The sequence below is a fragment of the Zingiber officinale genome, chromosome 3A, assembly GCF_018446385.1.
Source record: "Zingiber officinale cultivar Zhangliang chromosome 3A, Zo_v1.1, whole genome shotgun sequence".
Lineage (NCBI taxonomy): Eukaryota > Viridiplantae > Streptophyta > Magnoliopsida > Zingiberales > Zingiberaceae > Zingiber > Zingiber officinale.
The window spans coordinates 71440911-71461507 of NC_055990.1; the positions used below are offsets into that span (position 1 = coordinate 71440911).

At 35.5% G+C, this 20597-nt stretch overlaps 1 protein-coding gene across 1 annotated transcript; it reads right to left on the reverse strand.

Annotated features, from left to right (window-relative positions):
* Positions 1–822: 822 nt before the first annotated feature.
* Positions 823–2445, reverse strand: LOC122051984 (dof zinc finger protein 2-like). Its single transcript, XM_042613351.1, has 2 exons — positions 2207–2445; positions 823–1691 (listed from the first exon to the last, which is right to left on the reverse strand). Exons 1-2 carry the CDS (start codon positions 2228–2230, stop codon positions 1056–1058), a joined length of 660 nt encoding a protein of 219 aa, XP_042469285.1. The 5' UTR covers positions 2231–2445; the 3' UTR covers positions 823–1055.
* Between the last annotated feature and the right edge of the window lie 18152 nt (positions 2446–20597).

The window sequence follows — 20597 nt, forward strand, 5'->3', positions numbered from 1 at the left end:
TATATGGCATAATTGAGTTGCAACATAAGTTGTAGACTTATGATTTATCTTTCTTCATCTTAACGTTAGGGCCAACAACAAGGAATACTTACCGTGAGCATCATCACGTTTTGCATCAATATTATTGTGAGTGCTTGTACTTCAATGTATGTTCCTACAATGTTTTTGTGAATGATGAATAATATAGACGAATTGATGCTCGGTGGAAGAGTTGTTTCATTAGATTCATTCTCTTAAAAATTAAATATCCTCCTACTTAAAAGTATTATCATTTATCTTCCTTAGTCTCGACGTGAAATGTAACCGACAATGAAAGAATGGAATTATCTTTTTTTACTTTGTGTTAATGTTGGTGCTACAGGATTCATTAGTTGGGAATGGGAATTTTCCAAGCCAGGAATCTTTTTTTGACTTAAATGCATCATGCTTCCACAGTTAGTTTATATTCTCTTGAATTGCTCGGTACTTTGAGCTACTTTTCTGTATCTCATTATGGGATCGACAGTAAAAGATATTCAGGATGAATAAAATTATCAGTTTTTTAGTTGCTATCATGTATTCTACTTAATTAAAAAAACTAAGTGCCTAGCTAGAGCGTCAGGATGAAAGCAGTAGGCAGTTTGAAGTTCGAACAGCATGAATTAATGTGCCTAGCTAGAGCTTTGCCTTTCGATTGATGCAACTAAACTAAGTGGCAAGCACCTGCAGGTTCATTATTCCTTGCCCTTAAGCTTCCTTTTGTGTTTTCATGGTTAGGAGAATCTTATTAGTCATGGAAGAAGAGATATGACTCCTCACTGCCTGCTAGCTATAGACAAAAAGTGATGGTAAAAGTGACATAAAAAACATTACTGATGCATGTCGACTTCCAGACAACAGATTACACTACTGCTCAATTTCTCTGGTGCCTGTATGCTTTATATCAATTACGATCACCACAAACATCAAAACGTCATTCTTGCATCTCTTTTGGTCTTCATTTCCAGATCAAGGCAATCTTTTGAAGGTGAAGCTGGAAACTTCAGAGATCATCTCCCATGATACAATAATGCCAACTAAAATCCAGGCGGAAGAGCATAGTGAAGTCCTTCCTTGTTCTGCTCCAACTTCTCTGCCTCAACGTTGAATGAAGTCACTGCATGTTTCGTCTGCTCAAAAGGAAACAGAAGCTGGCTACTGTCGGCGCTTCCATCGAGTGGAAGTCCAAAAAATTCATTGCTGGTGTAATCAGGAAATGGCATGGCGGGCATGATTAATGGCCCAAGGACAATGCTATTGAACTCATCAGGGAGGTCATGGAACAGCTTTGGGGATTTGGAGGCAAGTTCTATCTGGTGGATATCTGCAGTGGTGGCGGCGGCGGAGAGAGAGATGGGCCTCTTGTTCTTTCTTGATCCGCCGCCCACAGGGACGTTCCTGAGGGAGCCACCCTGCGTCCAGTACCTCCTGCAGGTCTTGCAGAAATACCTGGGCTGGGCGAGGCTGTAGTTGTTGTAGTAGCAGAACTTAGTGTCGGTGGAGTTGCACCTGGGGCAGTTCAGGGCCTGCTCCTTGCTTGGCCTTGGCCTTGCCCTCTGCCTCGCCTTCTCCCTCTCCGTCACCAGCGCTGTGCTGCCGCTGACGGTGGCGGTGGAGGAGGAGTAGGAGGCTGCAAACAGAGTCTCCATGGGCTTCACCTGCAACCCCATGCTCTGGAGAGCAACAAAAATTACACCACCAAATTGCCATACGGAGAATTCACATAAAGATCTATATAAAACATGGAACAAGGGGTAAATTAAAGCTACAGCTCTTATAGAGAAGGGAAAATAAAAAAGCAAAGGAAAAGGTGAAAAGAGAAAACTTGGAGAAGAACAAAGCTAAGTATTACGTTTTTCTTTTTTGGTTGATAATCCATATTATATAAGTATTACACCTTTAATAATACGTAGGATGTTGCTGCTTAATTTATTGCATGGGATCGAAAGAGAAAAGCAGTCACGCAGAGAAAAAGGAGAAAAAGGCAAGGAAAAATAAAGTGCTTTGGCGCTTTCAAGGCGCGGCCAAAGGAAATGAAGAGGGAGAGAGAGAGAGAGAGAGAATTGAAGACGACGTTGCAGCCATTGCATCTTAATCAGAACTCCAGATCTTCTTCAGATTAAAAAAAAAAACAAAGGAAGAAGAACAAGAAAAAATAGGCAAAAAGCAAGAAGAAAAACAGCTTTACCCTAGGCCACTGGCTGCTATCCATATCCAGAGGTTCCCAAGTGATCCGAGGGATAAAGAAGAAGAGGAAGAAGAAGCTAGGATTGTGATAGTGAAGGATCACTCACACATATCTTTTGTGGAAGGTGCGTGGATGTTTATATTCTTTAATATAATGTTGAATTCTTTGTCCATGGCTGTACCAATGCTGATACAGTATCAGTCAACCACATTGTTCATGAAGACAAATTAGACTGTCATTATCAGGTATATATATGACAGTTACTTTGGCCCAATGCTTGGAGTTATAAATAGTTTGGTCCTAGTGAATTATAGTAGGGCTTGTGTTTTTTTTTTTTTTTTTTTTTTTTTTTGGTTAGAAAATCAAAGTCACATTGACAGTACTTATTCTCTTGCAAGTTTGATCATGCAAGTATTATAACGCCCCGGCCCGGCGTGCCCCACCTTGCACTATAAAAAACCAATTGTTTAGGGATGAAATTTTGTAACAAATAATTTTCGTCGTAAATTTACAACGAATTTAGCAACGAACCACTAAATCATCGCTAATTAGCAACGAAAACAGCAACAAAAAAAAATTGTGGGAAAATAGCAACAAACACTATTTCGTCGCAAATTTTGTTAGAAATTTGGGACGAAATATGATATTCGTTGGAAATTTTACGAGTTTTACGAAAAAAAATATTTTTGTCGCAAACATAGAGTAAATTTTCTTTATTCCAGTTTAAAGAAAACCAGATCTGGGACGAACTTTACAATTCGTCCCAGATTAGGGACGAATTTAATAGTTCGTCCCAAATTTCAATTTTTTTTTAAATTAGAAAAAATGTTAATGCATGAGCTAAAGACCTTGGAATCACACGAAACGAGTTCCTATACGTTCGTATTGATCTTCTAATCACAAGCATGACACGAAATAATTTTTTCACCTAATATTTGAGGTTTTTGAATTTTCGGAAATGAAAATTTTAATTGTGATATAAAAAATTCATAAACCTCAAACTATTGAGTGAAAAAAATATTTGAGACCACCATTGCGATCAGGAGATCGATACGAACACATAGGAACTCGTTTTGTGTCATTCAGAGGTGTTTAGGTCATGCATTCATATTTTTATCACTTTATTCCGCAATTTAAAAAAAAATAAAGATTTGGGACGAACTCTAAAGTTCGTCCCAGATCTAGGACGAACTCTAAAGTTCGTCCCAGATCTAGGACGAACTTTGGAGTTCGTCCCAAACTTTAAATCTTTAGAAATTTTAAATAAAAGCTTTCAAAAAATAAAAACTAGGCCTATAAAGCTCGGAATGACGTGGAACAAATTTCTATACGCTCTTAACGATCTTCTGATCACAATGATGATACGAAATAATTTTTTCACCTAATATTTTGAGATGTTAAATTTTCGAAAATAAAAATTTTAATTTTGATATAAAAAAATTTATGAACCTCAAAATATTGAGAGAAAAAAATATTTTAGGTCACCATTGCGATCAGGAGATCGATACGAACGCATAGGAACTCATTTTGTATCATTCGGAGGTGTTTAGGTCATGCATCCAGATTTTTATCGCTTTATTATGCAATTTTAAAAAAAAATAGAGATTTGGGACGAACTCTAAATTTCGTCCCAGATTTGGGACAAATTCCAAAGTTCGTCCCAAACTTTAAATTTTTAGAAATTCTAAATAAAATCCTTCAAAAAATAAAAAATAGACCTACAGAGCTCAGAATGACGTGGAATAAATTTCTATGTGCTCGTATTGATCTCATGACCACATTAGTGAACTCAAAGACCCAATATAGTTTGCGATAATTAAATTGAAAATATCAAATTGAGAGAACCTATGACTTAGCAAAAATAAGAGTTGATTTGAAAAACTTAAAGTCATTTTGATATTCAAAAATTACGAATCTAATTTTGTTAAGAGGAAAAAAATATTTGAGACCACTAATGTCGTCATGAGATCGATACGAGCACATTGAAATTTGTTCCATCTCATTATGAGCTCTCTAGGGCTAGTTTTTAAATTTTGAAAGAATTTTTTTTTGAATTTTTAAGGAAATTAAAATTTGGGATGAAATTCAACGTTCATCCCGGACGAACTTCACAGTTCGTCCCAGATTTGGGATGAACTTCACAGTTCGTCCCAAATTAGGGACGAATTTAAAAGTTCGTCCCAAATTCCAATTTTTTTTTAAATAAAAAAAGTGACAAAAATATGAATGCAGGAGCTAAAGATCTCGGAATTACACGAAACGAGTTCTTATATGTTCGTATCGATCTTCTGATCACAAGGATGATACGAAATAATTTTTTCACCTAATATTTTGAGGATTTTAAATTTTCAGAAATTTAAATTTTAATTGTGAGATAAAATAATTTATGAACCTCAAAATATTGAGTGAAAAAAATATTTGAGGCCACCATTACGATCAGGAGATCAATAAGAATGCCTAGGAACTCGTTTCGTGTCATTCGGAGGTGTTTAGGTCATGCATCCGTATTTTTATCGCTTTATTCTGTAATTTTAAAAAAAAATAAAGATTTGGGTCGAACTCTAAAGTTCGTCCCAAATCTGGGACGAACTTTGGAGTTTGTCCCAAACTTTAAATCTTTAGAAATTCTAAATAAAATCTTTCAAAAAAAATAAAAACTAGACCTATAGAGCTCGGAATGATGTGGAACAAATTTCTATGCGCTCGTAACAATCTTCTGATCACAATGATGACACGAAATAATTTTTTCACCTAATATTTTGAGATTTTTAAATTTTCATAAATGAAAATTTTAATTGTGATATAAAAAAATTTATGAACCTCAAAATATTGAGTGAAAAAAATATTTTAGGCTACCATGCGATCAGGAGATCGATATGAACACATAGGAACTTATTTCGTGTCATTTGGTGTTTAGGTCATGCATCCGCATTTTTATCGCTTTATTCTGTAATTTAAAAAATCATAGAGATTTGGGACGAACTCTAAATTTCGTCCCAGATCTGGGACAAACTCCAAAGTTCGTCCCAAACTTTAAATCTTTAGAAATTCTAAATAAAATCCTTCAAAAAATAAAAACTAGACCTATGGAGCTCGGAATGATGTGGAACAAATTTCTATGCGCTCGTATTGATCTCATGACCACATTAGTGAACTCTAAGACCCAATATATTTTGCGATAATTAAATTGAAAATATCAAATTGATAGAACCTATGACTTAGCAAAAATAAGAGTTGATTTGAAAAAGTTAAAGTCATTTTGATATTCAAAAATTACGGATCTAATTTTGTTAAGAGGAAAAAAATGTTTGAGACCACTAATATGGTCATGAGATCGATACGAGCACATGGAAATTTGTTTCATCTCATTCCGAGCTTTTAGGGCTAGTTTTTAAATTTCGAAAGATTTTTTTTTTTGAATTTTTAAGGAAATTAAATTTTGGGACGTACTTCAACGTTTATCCTAGATCTAGGACAAACTTCACAGTTCGTCCCAGATTAGGGACGAATTTAAAAGTTCGTCCCAAATTCCAATTTTTTTTTAAATAAAAAAAAGTGACAAAAATATGAATGCATGAGGTAAAGACCTCAGAATCACACAAAACGAGTTCCTATATGTTCATATTGATCTTCTGATCACAAGGATGACACGAAATAATTATTTCACCTAATATTTTGAGGTTTTTAAATTTTTGGAAATGAAAATTTTTATTGTGATATAAAAAAATTTATGAACCTCCAAATATTGAGTGAAAAAATATTTGAGACCACCATTACGATCAAGAGATCAATACAAATGCCTAGGAACTCGTTTCGTGTCATTTGGAGGTGTTTAGGTCATGCATCCGCATTTTTATCGTTTTATTCCGTAATTTGTTTTAAAAAATAAAGATTTGGGACGAACTCTAAAGTTCGTCCCAGATCTGGGATGAACTTTGGAGTTCGTCCCAAACTTTAAATCTTTAGAAATTCTAAATAAAATCTTTCAAAAAATAAAAACTTGACCTATAGAGTTCGGAATGATGTGAAACAAATTTCTATGCGCTCGTAACAATCTTCTGATCACAATGATAACACGAATAATTTTTTCACCTAATATTTTGAGATTTTTAAATTTTCAGAAATGAAAATTTTAATTGTGATATAAAAAAATTTATGAACCTCAAAATATTGAGTGAAAAAATTATTTTAGGCCACCATGGCGATCAGGAGATCAATACGAACACATAGGAACTCGTTTCGTGTCATTCAGAGGTATTTAGGTCTTGCATCTGTAATTTTATCGCTTTATTCTACGATTTAAAAAAATAGAGATTTGGGATGAACTCTAAAGTTCATCCCAGATCTGGGACGAACTTTGGAGTTCGCCCCAAACTTTAAATCTTTAGTAATTCTAAATAAAATTCTTCAAAAAATAAAAACTAGAGCTATAGAGCTCGGAATGACGTGGAACAAATTTTTATGTGCTCGTATTTATCTCATGACCACATTAGTGAACTTAAAGACCCAATATAGTTTGTGATTATTAAATTGAAAATATCAAATTGATAGAACCTATGACTTAGCAAAAATAAGAGTTGATTTGAAAAAGTTAAAGTCATTTTGATATTCAAAAATTACGGATCTAATTTTGTTAAGAGGAAAAAATGTTTGAGACCACTAATATGGTCATGAGATCGATACGAGCACATGGAAATTTGTTCCATCTCATTCTGAGCTCTCTAGGGCTAGTTTTTAATTTTTGAAAGATTTTTTTGAATTTTTAAGGAAATTAAATTTTGGGACGAACTTCAACGTTTGTCCTAGATCTGGGACGAACTTCATAGTTCATACCAGATTAGGGATGAATTTAAAAGTTCGTCCCAAATTCCATTTTTTTTTAAATAAAAAAAAAGTGACAAAAATATGAATGCATGAGCTAAAGACTTCGGAATCACACGAAACGAGTTCCTATACGTTCGTATCGATCTTCTAATCACAAGGATGACACGAAATATTTTTTTCACCTAATATTTTGATGTTTTTAAATTTCAGAAATGAAAATATTAATTTTGATATAAAAAAAATTTTGAACCTCAAAATATTGAGTGGAAAAAATATTTGAGGTCACCATTACGATCAGGAGATCGATACGAACACATAGGAACTCATTTCGTGTCATTCGGAGGTGTTTAGGTCATGCATCCGTATTTTTTTCACTTTATTCCGCAATTTAAAAAAGAATAAAGATTTGGGATGAACTCTAAAGTTCGTCCCAGATTTGGGACAAACTTTAGAGTTCATCCCAAACTTTAAATCTTTAGTAATTCTAAATAAAATATTTCAAAAAAAATAAAAACTAGACCTATAGAGCTCGGAATGACGTGGAACAACTTTCTATGCGCTCGTAACGATCTTCTAATCACAATGATGACACAAAATAATTTTTTCACCTAATATTTTGAGGTTTTTAAATTTTTGGAAATGAAAATTTTAATTGTGATATAAAAAAATGTACGCACCACAAAATATTGAGTGAAAAAAATGTTTGACGCCATCATTACGATCAGGAGATCAATACGAATGCATAGGAATTCGTTTCGTGTCAATCGGAGGTGTTTAGGTCATGCATCCGTATTTTTATCACTTTATTCCATAATTTAAAAAAAAAATAAAGATTTGGGACGAACTTTGGATTTTGTCCCAGATCTGGGACAAACTAAATTTCGTCCCAGATTCGGGACGAACTAAATTTCGTCCCAGATTCGGGACGAACTTGGGGACGAATTTTTAATTGTCCCCAAATTTACCCTAATAACACCCGAACATCCCTAATTTCTTTCTTCTTCCTTCTTTTCACGGCGGCTGTGGAGGTTTGATCTTCGGCCATGATTCCACGATCTCCGGCAGGTAAGCTTCGAGTTTGTTTTCCTCTCTCATCTCTCTCATCCCCGGCCACGGTTCCACGATCTCCAGTAGGTAAGCCGCTCCTTGTCGTGCCACTCCCGTGCACGGTAGCTGCCTCACCTTGTCGTGCGGCTGACCTTGCACGACAGCTGCGGTGCCTCCTTGTCGAGGCTACCCTTGCACGCCAACCGCGAGCCGCTGGATTCAGGGGCGTAGCTACATAGGGCCAAGGGGGTGCGGGCGCCCCCCCTGAAATTTAGGGAAAAAATTAATACAGTGAAATTATTTTAAAATAATTTAATCATAAATTCTAAAAATATCAAGATTTTTTTTACAAATTGTTCAATTAAAACAAATAAGAGAACCCAAACCATTTTTTTCTTCTCTCAGCCAACTTTTTTCTTTCTCTCGGTATTTTTTTCTCTCCCATTGCCTGTACTTTTTCCCCTCTCCCTTCCCGTATTTTCTTCTTCCTTCTAATCCCCTTTCCTTTTTTCACTCCCGTGGTCGTCTTCCTCTTATAATCCCCTTATTATTCTTTCCCTTTCCCTAATCCTAATTTTACCCTCAAAATCCTCCACCGCACATTGATGTCGTTGTCGTCCATGTTGTTATCGCCGAACGCCGCTATCACTAGCACTGATATCGTTTGCTGCCAGCGTTGTCATCGTCGCTTCGCTGATACTCCATAGCAAACATTTTTTGATTAAAGTAAAGTTTTCTTGCTTTATTTCTTTCGATTACGAATTTAAGTGTTGGAAAAACATATAATGTTAATTTTTCATATATTTATATTTTTGTTTGCTAGTCAAGCATTGTTTGATTTGTTATATGAAGGTGATTAATTTCATTGGCGAGCCTTCAAAAATTTGATCAATTAAATCATATCATTTATTGCAACTCATCATATTATTCACTACAAGAAAACTCACAATTAGCGATGAAATTTAATTTTCGTCACTAATTAGAAATCGAAATAAATTATAGTCACTAATTTAGCAACAAACTAAGTTTCCGTTGCTATTTTAGTGATTGAATTAAGTTTTCATCATTAATTAATTTTCTAATTAAGATTTTTATTCTCAATTTTTCTTCCCAGCGCCCTAAAATCTTCCTCTCTGATCGACCACCTCTCCAATCTCTAACACGTTCCTCTCCTCTGCTCTTCGATCTCTAGCACCAGTATGCATCGTCCCATCGGTATGCTCGATCTTCTCCCCTTCACTCTCCTCTCTTAGCGATAGCTTGGCAGTGGCGTCACAGGGAGAGATCTCGCTTTGGCCGCGACCTCGCTGTGAGGTTTTTCCTAGGCTATGGCCTTGCAGCGAGGTGGCGAGATCAGGTATGACCTCAACAGCGTGCCATGGTTAGCTTGAATTCGCCCCCCCTGATTGTAAATTCTGGCTACGCCGCTGGCTGGATTCGACCCTTGCTCGTCGCTGGAACCCATTGGGAGCCACCGGATCAAGCCCATGCTGGCCGCTGGTGGCCGCCAACTGCCGGATCTGGCCCTTCCTGGCCGCTGGCAGTCGCAGACCGCCAGATCCAGGCAATAATGGCCACTGGCAGCCGCGCGTCGCCGGATCTGGACCTTACTGGCCACTAGCAGCCGTGCGCCGTCGGATCTCGACCTTCACCTAGCTGCAAGCAGTCGCGACCCTAGCTGATTGCTCGCAGCCGCGAGCCGATTGCTAATGCCGGGCCCAGCAGCCGCTGCTGGCCCCTACAGCTACTGCCGACCCATTGTGTAGTAATGTTTGTGGGTGTCCAATAGTATATGTGTTTGTGTACTCTTATATATGATTGTAAAATTCGTATTATTGTTTATGCAGGTTAATTTGTATTTGACGTGGCTTGGAGAGACGCTCATCTTTGTTCTCCGTTGTTAGGTATATGTATCTAGATATGTTATTTTAATCATGATAGCACACATTAGTGTAAGGATGAAATAAATGTGCATATTATACTATCTGATGTTATTGTTTTCTTTGTTATATTTTATTTCATTTGTATGTGCACTAAGTACTACATATTCATCATTAGAATATTATCATTAGTAATATAGTTTATTGGAAATAGATAAAATGCAGAATGAAAGAAGTTGGATGTATAACAAGAACTTGCCTGATCGTCGCGATTTAACTGATGAGTTTATCACTGGCTTGAGACAATTTTTGAATTTTGCATCTAGTCAAGTTGATTATATGGATGACAATAAGATAAGATGTCCTTGTAAAAAGTGTCACAATGGCAAATTTTTACTCTGCGATAAAGTTGAAGAACATCTTTGTAGATTTGGATTTACTCCGAAGTACTATAATTGGACATCTCATGGTGAACCGTTCATATCTGATGATGATTATGCATGAAACATACAAGTCTCAATTAGTGGTGTGCAGAGTTATTATGATCAATTAAATCCATATCAGAGGATGGTTATTGATGCAACAAGTCAGAATTTCAATCCCGACATGCATGGTACAAGTTCTAGTTATCCTCCACCAGTTGAACAAATGTTTACTACTTATACATCACCTTTGGAGGAGGTAGAAGTACCAGGTGTTAATGAAACATATACTAAATTTCAAGAAGTGTTGAGTGCTACTGATGAACCGTTATGGGCTGGTTGTAATACTCAAACAAAATTATCTCTCACAGTAAGACTATTGAATGTCAAGGCTGAGTGTAATGTGTCGGAATATTCTTTTAATAAGTTTGTTCAAACTTTTGAAGAAGCATTGCCACGTGATAATATATTACCCAATGATTTTTACACTATGAAAAAACTTATTAAAGAATTAGGTCTTCCAGTGGAAAGAATTGATGTATGCAGAGATGGTTGTATGCTATATTGGGGAGATGATGCAGATGTAGATGTTTGTAAATTTTGTAATCAAGATAGGTACAAGACCATCAGAAGAAGTCAACAACGACGTAAATCTTACAGTCAGTTGTTTTATTTTCCTTTAACTCCTAGGTTACAAAGACTTTATGCATCAAAGACAACTGCTGAACATATGACGTGGCATGCAAATCATCAAACAGAAGATGGACTAATGTGTCATCCATCAGATGCAGAGACGTGGAAAAATTTTGATAGAACATATCCTGAATTTGCAAAGGAGACTCGAAATATTAGATTAGGTCTTTGTGTTGATGGATTTGCTCCGTTTAGCAAATCAGGGAAAAATTATTCATGTTGGCCAGTTATTTTAACTCCATATAATCTTCCACCTGGGATGTGCATGAAAACACCTTATATGATTTTAACATTGGTTGTACCTGGGCCACAAAATCCGAAGAAGTTAATAGATGTTTATTTGCAACCTTTGATTGCAGAATTGAAACAATTATGGGATGTAGGTTTTCCTATATACGATGCGCATATTAATCAGATGTTTATAATGAAAGTTGCTCTTCTTTGGACTATAAATGACTTTCCAGCTTATGGTATGCTATCAGGTTGGAGTACTGCTGGGATCTTAGGATGTCCACTATGTATGGAGAGATCAAAATCAATAAGATTGAAACATGGGAAGAAGCCAAGTTATTTTGATTGTCATAGATAATTTTTACCACTAAATCATAAGTTCAGAAGGAATAAAGATGAATTCACTAGGAATAGAATTGAAAGAACACCTCCTCTATTAAGATTGACAGGTCAAGATATTTGGTACATAGTGCTCCACTTTTCATCTATTATTGAAGACCCACATGGTACAACATATAAATATAGATGTACACATAAATGGACAAAACGGAGTATTTTTTGGGATTTGCCATATTGGTATAGTCATTTAATACATCATAATCTCGATGTAATGCATATTGAGAAAATATTTTCGATAATCTGATAAATACGGTGATGGATATCAATGGGAAAACCAAAGACAATCTCAATGTTAGAAAAGATATGCGACTCCTTTGTAAAACACCCACTCTTGATGTCAATGAAAATAGTAGGGGACCAAAGCCAAAAGCAGTTTTGTAACAACCCCCTTTCTTACCACTACTCTCTAAGGGAGATTGTTACCTAACTATAACTTCCCTCCTAGTGGCACTGACTCTATAATTAGAGTTAGGTAGATTTTATCACAGTTCAGAGGGATTCCCACCGAAAAATTCGGCAGAGTCTCCCCTGTACCGGTGACCAAATCCACAATACATAAAAGATATACACAGCCACATGCGGCTGGATCACAATATTCTTCACAACCACGCATTAATAAATCATATTCTAATCAAAAACTAAACTAGCAATAAGAATTAAACTCAAAACTCTCAGAACAAAGCATAACAAGCTACAATGCACTTCAAACTCAAGCATAAACTCATGGTTTCATAATGGAAATAAGGAAAATGAACTAGACATAAACTCTAAATGAATAAATCTTGCTAGTCCCCTCTGGATCCCTCCATAGTTCAGCCACCACACACATCCATCATCACCACCACCCTGTCGCCTCCCTTCATATCTTAGCTTTTCCTTTATCTGCAGTAGGAGGAAAGAAAACAAGATCTATAAGCGAAAACGCTTAGTAAGTACTATTCTATCTCACAAAACTCGAAATGCATAAATGAAATGCATAAGTACTGAAACTGAAATACTAAAACTATCTGCATATGCTCATGGTATACAGAAAATGAACTAGATACAAATCATACTCAGTATCAAGCAGAATAACAAGAAACTAACTATGTAAACTTAGAATTAAAGAAACTAACCATTCTTATTTATTCTAAGCATGTAACTTGTTTCATTTCTTGTATCCTTGTGTTAGAAATTAACCTTTTAATTCCTATCTTTTACTCACTTCTTCTTTCTTTCTTTCTTAACTTTTCTTTTCTTTGGTTTTCTTTTCTTGGGCCCAGGCTTAGTACCATCTCATGCGCGTTCCCTAATAGGTTGGGGTTGCGAGCCACCAATCCTAAAAGAGCAGACCTCGGTCTACCAGGGCCAAGACCTCGGAAATGGTCACCTGGATTTGTTTAACGACAAGCTCTTGGATGTCGGGTACTAGCCTCTTGCTTTACTTACTTGTTATCTCTTTTTAATTAGACCTTGGTCTTTTTCTTTACTCATACTTCTCATAATCCTTTATTAGAGCTTATTAGAATCCTTTAGATATATATCTAACAAGTATAGGATCACAACTAACCAAGCATGCTATATAACAATAACATAAGGGAAAGCAAACCTGAACTCCCTAAGCATGATATAAAATAAAGCAAAGGAAAGCAAATCTGAACTTACTAATCATGCTGTAAAATAGAGCAAAAGAAAGCTAACTTGGACTTCCTAAACATGCTGTGATAAAAGCAAAAGAAAGCTAATCTAACCTTACTAATCATGCTACAAAATAGAGCAAAAAGAAAACTAATTTGATCTTGCTTAATTATGCTACAAAATGGAGCAAAAGAGAACTACTTTAAGCTTACTAATCATGCTATAAAAATAGGGCAAAAGAATGCAACTTTGGCTTTCTAGACATGCTGTGAAATAGGGCAAAGGAAGACTAATTTGATCTTATTAATCATGCTACAAAACACACTTTATATATAGCTGTTCGTGCCCTGTTTTTGGCCAGGAAACTGAACTACAAGGTGCTCTAAATGTATGTTGTTTGTGCTTAATATAACAAGGTAAAACTAAGCTACAAATAAGTTGTTCAATACTACACAGCTTAAATTAAGTTTCATGGCAGCAAGGGGAAATTACACCTGCCCAACTAATTTCTAATGGAAACTATTCCATTTACCTAAAACCTCTTCTCAACTTCCTATAAAACTCACGGCAGCACAAAGGGAAAGGGTTGATACCGTTCAGTCCACAGCAAAGAGCCAAATACAAACCGAGCACACATTTTAGGGCCACACGGCTTATCAATTCCAAGCTAATCATGTACAAGAAGAAATCTACTATGCCAGGTTCCAAAATTCTGTACAAAGCAAGGAGAAACTATAGGAAGCTGTTACCCGCAGCTTCTGATCCCAATTGTACAGTAGACCCGAAACCACCTTGGTAAAGAAAATTCTGCACAACATGATCCTAAACGAGAGGAACCGTATCCCTAACACAAGGAATTCAGCACAACCAAATCCGGAAGCAAGGAAGAAAGCCCTAACATGCATTTCTACTCGGCACTGTGAAATCCGGAAGCAAGGAAGAAAAATCGAAACTCGGAGCAACTCCTACCGCAGGTGAGTAGTACTTACTTGCTTTCTTGGACTTACAACCGAGAAGAAGGGAAGGAGGGCTTCTAGGGCTCGGGTAGCAGCTTTTCCGGCGTGTTCTCGGAGCTCTCGGGCTTCTCTCCGTCGGGAACAGCCACCGTGGATGAGGGACGGCTGGAATCAAGTCTCGCCGGCGCCGGAATCTCCAACCCTAGCTCGCTCTAGGTTTCCGCCGAGAGTACTTGCGCCGTCGCGAGGGAGAAGGCGAAGAGGAATTTAGAGAGGAGAAGTTAGGTTTTTTAAAATCCCAAAACTTATTTCCTTTTATAAGTAATCGGATATAACTCAACTATACTATAACCTTATTTAACTCTATTTGAGATTAACATCAATCCCTTATCCCAGCTGGTCAAGCCGGTTTGGCTTGGTTTGGTCCGACCCGAGGTCGCGGGTTCGAACCTCTTCTCCAACACTTTTTTTTTTTGCTTAAACTTCTTTGGTTTTGTAAAAATACTAAACGACCTCCAAAAATTACGTAAAAATACTCTAAAAATTCCTAAAAATCTCTAGAATATTTTAACAGTATTTTCAAACATTTTTATGGACGTTTGAAACTCAGAATAGGGAAAATTGGGTCGTTACAAGTTTATACATTGAATAAAGATCAGAGATGTGTTGTTTGTGAATGGTTGAAATTTTCAAAATTTCCAGATGGTTTCGTTTCTAATCTTGGAAGATGTGTCAATATGACAGAATACAAATTGATTGGTATGAAAAGTCATGACTGTCATATATTTATACAAAGGCTTATTCCTATTGCTTTTAAGGAAGTATTACCAAATTTTGTATGGGGTACAATTACAGAGTTAAGTATTTTTCTACACGATATTTGCTCAACTGTTTTGAGACACTCACACATGGAGACGTTAGAGAGAGACATTCCAATTATTTTGTGTGATTTGGAAAGGATATTTCCACCCTCATTTTTTGATTCCATGGAACATCTTTTTGTCCACTTTCCATACAAGGCTAAAGTTGGAGGACCTGTCCATTTTTTATGGATGTATCCATTTGAAAGGTAAAATTTTCATATGCTATATTCTGACAAATTGAATGTATAAAAATATACTCATTTTATTATATAATTAATCTAATATAATTTGTTTCATTGCAATCAGATTCTTATATCATTTGAAAAAAAAAAAAATCAAAAATAAGGCACATGTTGAAGCATCTATTGTTAATGCATATATTGTGGAGGAGGTAACAACTTTTGCTTCATATTATTTTGAGCCTCATGTTCAAAGCAAACGATAGAGACCAGGAAGAAATGATGAAGGTCCAATTGATCCCAATATAAACTCATTCTCAATTTTTAACTATCTTGGTCGACCAAGTGGAACATGTAAGGAGAGATACTTAACTGGTCAAGAATGGCGGGCAGCTCATACATATATTCTACTGAATTGTCCAGAAGTATCGTCATATTATGAGTTAGTATATTTTTTTTATTTTTTATATTTCTTATGTCGTAACTTTTAGTGTTATAATTTAACTTTTTTATCATAGGATTTTTGAAAACTTATATTCTGGCTTATCACCACAAGAGTTTGATCGCTTATGCGAAGAAGAATTTGCACCATGGTTTAAATCATTTGTAAGTAGTCAATTTAAATTTGAATTTAATATGAATGTTTGTAATAATTGTCAAATTTGAATTTAGGTTCATGATAATCAAACTCAGATTGAGCAAGAATTGCTTATCCATATAGCATGGGGTCTGAAAGCCATTGTACGCACATGGCCAGTGTATTTCATAAATGGATATAATTTTCATATTCAAGAATATAGAATGGGAAAGAGTACGATGAATAGTAGAGTTTGTGTTAAGTCATCAAATGATGGAGATGCAATAAATAATTTCTATGGCTTATTGGATGAAATTATAGGGGTAGCATACCCTGGCCCAGAAATGCGAGTTATTCTATTCAAGTGTCGCTGGTTTGACCCTATCAGAGGGATGAAGGCGCATCCACAATATAATTTGGTTGAAATAAATCATAAAAGATTTTATTAAAAATATGAATCATTTGTGTTGGCACAACAAGCAATTCAAGTATTCTATACTTCATATCCTAGTTTGAAACGTGACAAAATTAATTGGTGGGTTGTGTGCAAAACGAAGGCACGGAAAAAAATTGAGGAACATTGGGAGGACATTGCTTATCAACAAGAGGAAGTTACTAATACATTTCATATAGAAGAATATATTATTCCAACGTTACAAGATCCTACTGGAATAGTGATAAATATGGATACAACTGAAATTGATGATGATGATGAGGAGGAGGAGGAGGAAGTTGCGGAGGAGGAGGAGGAGGATGAAGACTTTGAGTTTTTATAATGAGTAAGTTTTTATATTTTATTTTCATATATTATACTGCTTTATTAAGAATAAATTTATTTTCAATTTGTAATTCCCAAAACTCATAACTCAATTGGTTTATTTGTCTCAAATATATACAAAACTATTTCATTTTTAAAGTTATATATCTTATCTATTAATACTCTATATTTTTTTATAGATAATTACAAGTTATATCTTATCGTCTTCTTGGGGGTTCGTGGATTCACTTTTTTCTTAGGAAATATGGTAAGTTCTTTGGTTTCATATTATTGTTGGTTGCTACTCGGAAAACCTATAGGTTCCACTGTACAAAAATTTTGTACAAAGGTCTGAACCTTTTCCTAGCTACCATGTGTTCTTTTAAATTAAATTTTGGATCGCCTGCGAAACTTAACAAGTTTGATCCAAAACTTAATCTATTTGTTCTTTTAGGTTTTGACATGGATCTCCTGCGGAACTTAACACGTTCGACCCAAGTCTCCTTAAGTTATTAATTTCATTAAATATTAATTTCCATAAAAGGTTCCCAGTACTGACGTGGCGAGGCACATGGCCTTCTTGGATATGGGAGCAACCACCACCGACTAGATAAAACCTTTAATAGAAAGCTAATATTTAATTTCTTAAAATAACTTTAGGTTAACCAAAGAGAACAATCAAATCACAAGGAAAAGAAAAAAAAAAGAACACAACTTCGAAAAAAACATATTCGAAATTCTAGAACATAAGCCTCTTGTATTTGGTATTATTTCCATAAATAACTAGCATGATGCGGAAATAGAAATTACTAGTTATACCTTATAGAAAAAACCTCTTGATCTTCTACCGTATTCCTCTTCTAACCTCGGACGTTGTGTGGGCAACGATCTTCCAAGATGAGAAACCACCAACCACCTTCTTCTCCTCCAAGCAAGGTTCGGCCACAAAAGAAAAGCTTTACCAAGGAGAAAAACCAAAATACTAACCAAGCTCCAAGAGATGCTAGCTTTCTCTCCTTCTTCTTCTTCTTCTCCGAGTAGTATCCGGCCACCACAAGAACTCCAAGGGAGAGGGAGAGGTTCGGCCACCACAAGAGGAAGAGAAGGAGATGATGGCCGGCCACACCAAGGAACAAAAGAGGGAGAGGAATAATAGATGTTGTGTCTTGTGAAGGCACCCTCACCCCTTCTTTTATATTCCTTGGCCTAGGTAAATTAGGAAATTTAATTACAATAAATTTTCCTTAATTTCCTTGACATGATTTAATTGAGAAAAATAAAATAATATTTCCCCAATTAAACAATGATGGCCGGCCAAATCAATAGGAAGCAAATTTGACAATTTCAATCAACAATTAAAACTTTCCTTATTTGTTTCCGGAAATTTTAAAAAAATAAAATTTCTCTTTAAAATCTCTTCATGGTTAATAAAAGGAAATATCTATAATTTTAATTTTATTAACATGTGAATAATTTTAAAGAGAAAATAAAACATCTCTCACATCTACAAATAAGGAAAGAGATCTAATCTCTTTCTTTAATCTTTTGTAAATCTTTTACAAGAGAGATATTTTAATTTTAATTCTCTTTTAAATTAAATCTTCCACATAATAATAAACATTAAAATTAAATTTTCTTTTTAATTAATTATGGCCGGCCCTACTAGCTTGGGTTCAAGCTAGGGCCGACCACCTTAAACCCAAGCTTAGGCCGGCCCTAGCTTGGTTCCCAAGCTAGCTTGGCCGGCCCCCTTTAGGTGGGTATAGAAGGTGGGTATATGTGGGTATAGTACTCTATAAATAAGAGGCTACGATAGGGACCGAGAGGAGGAATTGGTTTTGGTCTCCCGATAAAATTAAGCATCTCATGTTCAACACACAACTTAATTTTATCAATGATAATTCATTCCACTAGAGAACTATCATTGAACTACCGCACCAATCCCAAATTACATTTTTGGGCTCCTTCTTATTATGAGTGTGTTAGTCTCCCTGTGTTTAAGATATCGAATGTCCACTAATTAAGTGAGTTACTGACAACTCATTTAATTAATTTCTTAGTCCAAGAGTAGTACCACTCAACCTTATTATCATGTCGGACTATGTCCACCTGCAGGGTTTAACATGACAATCCTTATGAGCTCCTCTTGAGGACATTATCAACCTAGTATCACTAGGACACAGTTTCCTTCTATAATCAACAACACACACTATAAGTGATATCATTTCCCAACTTATCGGGCTTATTGATTCATCGAACTAAATCTCACCCATTGATAAATTAAAGAAATAAATATCAAATATATGTGCTTGTTATTATATTAGGATTAAGAGCACACACTTCCATAATAACTGAGGTCTTTGTTCCTTTATAAAGTCAGTATAAAAAGAACGACCTCAAATGGTCCTACTCAATACACTCTAAGTGTACTAGTGTAATTATATAGTTAAGATAAACTAACACCTAATTACACTACGACCTTCCAATGGTTTGTTCCTTTCCATCTTAGTCGTGAGCTACTGTTTATAATTTATAAGGAACCGATAACATGATCTTCTGTGTGTGACACCACACACCATGTTATCTACAATATAAATTAATTGAGCAACTACATTTATCATAAATGTAGACATTTGACCAATGTGATTCTTATTTCTAGATAAATGTTTATACCAAAAGCTAGGCTTTTAGTATACACTCTAACAATTATTTATTATGAAACAAATTTGTATTAAATTTATCATTTGTTTGAATTTTTAGAATCTCTTTCGAAGAGGTGGTCGCAGACGGAGCGCTCAGCATACACCAACTACAGACACTGTATCTACACCCCCACCTAATCAGGCAGATACTGCAGGACCGTCGCATACACCTTCAACAATACCTTCCTGTGCACCATCGCCTTCCCCTTCCCCTTCGACTGTACCTTCGCCGATTGAGTCCCCAGTAGCCTCTTCCATTCCTTCCCGACATTCGATTGCTGAGAGGTCAGACACTCAAGAGTCTATAGCCCCTTGTGGAGATTCGTAAGTAAAATTAAAATATTTTATTTTATCAACTTCCATAATTATTTAACATGTTTTTTTGTAAATTATAATAGGTTCGATAATTCTGTCCATGTTATTCACGAGATTAATAGAATCATGAATAACCATTGGAGAGGGGACTCGATGAGTTATACTAGCACTCCAGCATCGGCTAGAGAGTTATGGTGGAGTGAATTTAAGGTATATCTCATTTGTTTTATATCTTAAATGAAAGTAAAAATATAAATAATTATTTTTTTCTATTACAATGATCATTCACTTGGGACATGAATGATGACATGGAAATAAGAAGGATTTTCATTAAAAAATGTGGCGATCACATTCGCTATGTACTCAATCATGCAAAGTCAAAGGGGGAAAAAACCACCATTCATTACTGAGGAAAATTGGATAAGGATTACCAATTATTGGGAAACTGAGGAGTTTAAAACAAGAAGTCACCAGAATAAAACAAATCAATCTTTTAATTCTGGAGACATTTCTGCTACATATACGGGAGGATCTATCAATATTGATGAGCATAGACGCAGATTGGTAATTTTTTAACACTCCCATTATTTTCTTACTCTATTTGACACTATTTAATTATCTTTAATCATCTTTTTTTAGTCCAAAGAACTAGGAAAGGAGCCTACATTTATAGAAACTTTCACCCGCACCTTTCAGACAAAAGATAAGACTTGGAGCAGGGACAGAGCTAGAGCAATCAGGGTTTGAATAAATTTTTGATCTAAATTTATACCTTAGATTCTATTATTAATGTATCCACTATAATAACTTAATGTTATTATAATTATAATTTATTTTTTATTACAATATAAGAGAAATATGATGAACTAGAGGCAGCACAGAGATGTTTTAGTTTTACTAGTGCAGATATGGAGGGGTCTGAGCCATCT

Coding starts and splice junctions, on each gene's coding strand:
- LOC122051984 (XM_042613351.1), bottom strand. CDS start 2,230: ATGGATAGCAGCCAGTGGCCTAGG. Junction 1,692..2,206: donor ATAGCAGCCAGTGGCCTAGG/GTAAAGCTGTTT, acceptor GTTGCTCTCCAG/AGCATGGGGTTGCAGGTGAA.